Source organism: Mustela nigripes, chromosome 6 (genome assembly GCF_022355385.1).
Source record: "Mustela nigripes isolate SB6536 chromosome 6, MUSNIG.SB6536, whole genome shotgun sequence".
Classification (NCBI taxonomy): Eukaryota; Metazoa; Chordata; class Mammalia; order Carnivora; family Mustelidae; genus Mustela; species Mustela nigripes.
Window position 1 is genome coordinate 142,433,268 of NC_081562.1, and position 5,897 is coordinate 142,439,164.

Genomic DNA, 5,897 nt, shown 5'->3' on the forward strand with positions numbered 1-5,897 from the left:
ATCTTTTGGGAAGGTGCAAAAACTCAATTTTGATTTCAGTTCAACAATGATATTTACTTTGCTAACAACTTAAGAACTAGAGCTTAACAGGTCATTTTCTCCATGCCTAAGGTCAGTGTACAGAATGAGAAACCAGAAAAGTCCATTTTTTTCAATGCATCCTTAGCAAACACTTTAAAGGTAACAGCTTAGAAGAGTCAGGGGGAAAGGGTGATGCTTAAATCATTTATCAAAAGTCATTTTTATTGACAAAATAGAATACTTATATTTGTTCTTACAGGGGTGGCCTCTAAACTTTTTACAAAAAATGTACAGACTGTATATCTTTGGATATGTACATATTTTACACATTTTTACAATTTAACAAATAATTATATAAATACATCCTCTAATGTAAGAAACCCGTATTTACTTGGGGTGTATAATTAAGACATTTCTTGTTTGTTTATTTAAGGCATTTGCCTGGTCATTAAGAATACCCAAACCGTGCAATTCCATTAGGTCGCGGTCATTCCTCCTCTAGAATATGTTAGGAGTAAGAGTTTACGTAGGACAGTCGAGGGAGAAAAATAGGTCCCTCAGGTGAAATCTGTAGATCTGGCTTCAAGCTCAGCAAATGGCAACCAGCGAGGGCTCCAAACCTTGCGTTCTGAAACGCAGCAGAGTCCACCTTCCTCTGCCAACAGAGATTAACGCCTGGCGGGAGGAGCTCCTCGCATATCAATGGAGGAAAGGGGGCTGGGTCTGGGAGCCTTCAATGCCAGGTACTTTGTTCTAAGCGAGTCATTCAAGTCCCAGCTAATGGATACCATTAAGAGTTCATTATCATGCTAATAGCAATCAACACGGTGAAGGGGTGGGAACCTCAGCCCTTCGAGTGTCCCTTCGCTGCACTTGGTTTCCTCGCCCCCCTCCCCATTCCTTCCGGGTGCCCCCTCCCCTCCACTCAGACCTGGGACAAAGGCATCTGCTTTGGATAAGACACGGAGCTGGCCGTGCCAGATCGCCACGTCAGGCCGGTGCTGACGTCGCTGTAGAGGGATCCCGCCCCACCGCCCGGACCCCCGCCCCCACCGGACCCCACGCCTCCACCACCCCCGGCTCCCCCGGGTCCCCCCGCGGCCGCGGCGCCCGCGCCCCCGCCCCCCGTGGCGCCCTTGCTGGCCCAGCAGCAGCGGGTGCACAGGGCACGCCACGACTCTAGCGTCTTGCCAGACCAGACCCACACGCCCGAGGTGATGCCCACCACGAGGCACATGAAGTACTTGAGCATGAAGACAGCGTAGTCGGGCCGGCGAGCCTGGTCTGGCTGCAGGTCCCGTAGGCACGGGCAGTTGTGCGTGGCCTCCCAGCGCGGGCGGTTGTGCTGCTCATAAAAGAGGCAGGCGACCACGACGGCGGCGGGCACGGTGTAGAGTACGGTGAAGAGACCTAGGCGGATCATGAGCTTCTCTAGTTTGTGCGTCTTGGTGGGGCCGCCCTGCTGCTTGATAACCGAGCGGATACGGAAGAGCGACACGAAGCCGGCCAGTAGGAACATGGTGCCAATGAAGAGGTAGATGACGAGCGGCGCCAGCACGAAGCCGCGCAGGTTGTCGAGGCTCTGGTTGCCCACGTAGCAGATGCCAGCCACCGGGTCGCCGTCCACGGAGCTGAGCGCCAGCACGGCGATAGACTTGACGCTGGGCACGAGCCACGCGGCCAGGTGGAAGTATTGCGAGTAGCCGGCGATGGCCTCGTTGCCCCATTTCATGCCCGCCGCCAGGAACCACGTGAGCGACAGGATCACCCACCAGATGGAGCTGGCCATGCCGAAGAAGTAGACGAGCAAGAAGACCACGGTGCACAGCGCCGGGCCCGTGGTCTCGTAGCGCACGTGCTGCTCCACAGCGCCCAGCTCCTCATACTCGCCGCGCCCGCCCGGGCCGCCCGCTCCCGCTCCCGCCGCGCCCGCGCCTGCCGCCGCCGCCGCCGCCGCCGCGCCGCCCGCTCCTGCCGTGCCGCCCGCGCCCGGCGCGCCGCCGCTGCACGCCACCTTCTCGTGGCCAGCCACCAGTCGTACCAGGTAGCCGACGGACACGAAGAGGTAGCAGGCCGAAAGAAAGATAATGGGCCGCTCGGGATACTTGAAGCGCTCCATGTCGATGAGGAAGGTGGAGACGGTGGCGAAGGTGGACACGAAGCACAGCACAGACCACAGGCCGATCCAGAAGACGGTGAAGGCGCGTTCGTCCTGGCTGAAGAAGGGGTTGTGGCAGGGCAGCGCGCAGTTGGCGATCTGGCCGGTCTTGACGCGGTTGTAAAGCGGATGCCGCTCGCTGGACACGCTCACCATGGGCGCGCGGCACTGGCAGCCCGGCTCGCAGGGCGCTGAGCCGCCGCCAGGGGGCCGCGCCTTCCCGCCACCGCCGCCGCGCGTGGGGGGCGCCGCTGCGTCCCCGCCGCCACCGCCCCTACCGCGGGACGGGGGCCTGGCCCCCGGTGGGCGGCCGTGGCCGCTGCCGGAGGGCGGCTGCTCACCCGGAGGCGGCGGCGGCAGGCGGCGCGGCGGACTGGGTGCGGCTGTGGTGAGGTCCGTGCGGTTGTAGTCCATGCACAGCGTGTCGGGGTTGCCCTGCTCCGGCAGCCGGTCGCAGCGCATGCGGTCGGGCCACGCGAAGCCGTACTGGCGCATGAGGGGCGCGCAGCCGGCCTTGGCGCGTTCGCATACCGAGCGGCAAGGAGGCAGGGGCTTCTTGTAGTCCTCCAGGCAGATGGGCGTGTACATGCTGCACAGGAAGAACTTGAGGTCCGGCGAGCACTGGATCTCTACCAGGGGCCAGAACTGGTGCACCTCCAGGCCCGCCTCATCCTGCGTGTCGTGGTTGAACTGGTTGGGCATGTACGTGTAGTTGTAGCCGATGCCTTTGCAAAGCGGCACGGTAATCTCTTGGCACGCCAGCTCCTTGGCGGAGGCAGCCGCCGCGCCGCTCGAGCGCTGCAACAGCGCCAAGGCGGCCAGCAACGAGGTCACTTCCAACAGGTAACCCCACTCCATGCTGCGCGCCGCGGCCCCGCGCCCTCGCCCTCCAGGCGGCGCGCGGAGGGGCGCCGGGAGATTCGGCGAGGGAGCCGGAGAAGGGTAAAGCGGGTGTCCTGTTGGTCTCTCTCCTGGAAAGCTTGTCTGCAGATAACCTAGTCCCTTCTCGGGACGCGTCCGCACAGCGGGGTCCGAAGCCTGGGCACCGGCGGTGAGGGTTCTGCAGGCGTGCACCACAGTCCCCGAGAGTCTGCCCTGCTGACTCCCGGTCGAACTCAGCCCTCTCGCAGCACAGCGGCTAGTCTCCGGCTCATCGTCCCTCTTTCGCTCGCTTTCTCTCCCGCGCGCCCGGCCACTTCTCCACGAGGCGCCGGCGACGGTGAGGTGACTTTGCCGGACACAGAGGGCGGCGGCACAGCAAGTTTCCTTTCGGGCCGCGGTGCGCAGTCAAGATGGCTGGGCCAGGCCGCTCCCCGCGCCGGGTCAGCCCCTGCAGCCCCCTTTCTGTCCCCGGGGACTCATGCTCGCCCCCAAAGCTGCGCAGCTCTGCTGCCGGAGTTCGGGACCCGCCTCCGCAGAGGCCTCCGCCCTCTTTCCCCGGCGTCGGTCCGTCTGTCCACCTCCGGGACTGACAGACTCCGCCTCCGGTAAAAGTCCGCTCCGCGCTCCGGCCGGCAATCGGGCGAGGTGTAGGCAGACCCCTTCTTGCTAGACACACAAAACCAAATCCAGACCAAGAAGGCGGAGTAGACACCTGAGCGGCGCAGCCCGCGCCCAGCCGCCACCGCCTCCGCCGCCGCCGCCTCCTCCTTCTCCTCCTCCTCCTCCTCGGCGGGAGCAGCGCCCTTCACCCAACTTCCCGGCTCCGGCCCCGCTCGCGCCGCCCGGCCGGCTCATGAATATTTATACAGCGCGACTCGGTCTCCGCCCTCGGCCGGGAGCGCCAATCGCCGGGTGACGGGGCGGAGTCTATGCGCTCCCAAGACTCGGCCTTCCTTAAGGCGGTCAGGAGTGTCCCCCATGGCCATGCGCGCTTTCTGCAGCTGGAGTTTCGGTAACCTTGGGATTGACCGCAGAGAGCGAGGTTTTGCCATTAACGTCGCCACATAGCCCAGAGCGTTTGAGTTCTTGGTTCCTTTTCCCCGAGTCTGCTTTTGGGGACCGGGATGGGGGTTTAATGCACGTGCGTGCTTTTCCAAGCTCGTTTCAAACAAGTCACGTCCCTGCCTACTCATGCCCAGTAATATCAGTGACCCCGCGCACCTCCGTGAACTGGGTCATTGGGAAACCTACGCGGACGCGAGTGTGCGGGAGCCTGACTGGGGCCGGGCTCTGCAGGAGACTTGGGAAGGGGTGCTCTTCTTGGGGCTCTTAGAATGATGCTGTTTGAGGCTTGGAAATGAGGGAGGAGCGGAAGGACGGGAGTTCATTTTGGATGATGGATCTGGACGGGGCGGTGGGGGGCGGTGCGCCCCAGGAAGTGTACGGGAGCACAGTCGCCCGTGCCCCAGGGGCGCAAGAGGCGCCAGGCACAAGGGCTGGCTCAGTATTCTCTCGCTTCCGCTGAGTGGCCTCAGTTTCCTTACCTGAAGAGTCGGGTAATAGAGCGGATTTCAAAGGGTGTTCCGGTAGTTAGGTGGGATAAAGTCTGTAAAGCATCTAGGACACAGTGCTTCCTTATGAAAAAATAATTTCCTTTCCGAAAGAAAGGAAAGAAAGAAAAGAGAGAGAGAGAGAAAAGAAAAGAAAAAGAAAAAAGAAAAGAAAGACCAACTTATAAGTAGGGCAGACTGCGTCTGGATTGTCTCTCTTCGCCTCGTACTTTTGGAACAAATACGTGTCTATACAAAGTTCACCGTTTTTCCAGAGCCTCCTTTTCTACCGTGGGAGGCGGTGCTGAGCCCTGGCGCTGACGCACCGACACGTATCAGTGATCCGCTAGGAGCAGAGCGGGACCCAAGCTGCTTTTAGCAGCCGCTTGGGACAACGCCAATGAGTACTTGCCCCTGCCAGCTCCGCAACTACTTTAAGATGGGGAGGGGAGGCGGAGGCCCGAGGGGCCGGCGGCCTGGCAGGTTCATTTACGCTTGTTAGGACGTCCTAGGGGGTTGTCTTTCTCTTAGAATGGAGTGTTTATTTTTTAATTGATGTGCTGTTTCATTTAGCGCTTGTATGGAACTCATGCTGTGGCTGTAATTACTGTAATCTCGGGAACAAGCATTTCAGTTAGCCAGGAGGGTGGCAAAATACGTTCTCTCTCTCTCTCTCTCTCTCTGTGTCTCCCCTCCTCCACCCGATTCTCTCTTCTTTCTCTTTCTGTTTCAAGATTTTTGTCAGGTTTCATAGCAGGAACGAGTAGGGCTAGGAACCAAAGTTGTTGTGTGGGAACAGAAAGAATAATTAAGGGTATATTTGAAGCCAGTTCAGTTTGGGGGAGAGGTGTTGTTGGTGGTAGGTGGTGTTTATCTTTATAAAAACAATTTTGTCGTGGAACAAAAATAATTAGCAGCATTTGTATATTGCTTGAGCTAATGGAATCTGTGCCACCCCCCCCCCAACCCAACCGGTTTTTGGCAAATTCTGTATTTTGGCCAAGAATTCTAGGCATATCCATCAAGCTGTATATCTTTTTTTTTTTTCTTTTAATTGAAATCTAGTTAGAACCTCTTTACACTGAAAAACAACACTTCCTTCCCACTTTTGTTTTGGAAAAGCCAAACTCCGTAGGAATCTAATTCAAAGGCTTGAGAAATACTGTATTAGCTAATTCAGCCGAAAATGGTTGCTATTCAAAAATGCAAAGACTTGACCTTTAGTTGGTCTTTTCTATGGATTCCTTTCCCCTCTCTTCGCATTCGGAATTCCCTTTTATGGTGTG

At 58.2% G+C, this 5,897-nt stretch overlaps 1 protein-coding gene across 1 annotated transcript; it reads right to left on the reverse strand.

Annotated features, from left to right (window-relative positions):
- Positions 1 to 222: 222 nt before the first annotated feature.
- FZD8 (frizzled class receptor 8) lies at positions 223 to 3,038 on the reverse strand. The gene has a single exon (XM_059404428.1). The coding sequence runs from the start codon at positions 3,035 to 3,037 to the stop codon at positions 947 to 949; it is 2,091 nt and encodes a 696-aa protein (XP_059260411.1). The 5' UTR covers position 3,038; the 3' UTR covers positions 223 to 946.
- Positions 3,039 to 5,897: the final 2,859 nt, after the last annotated feature.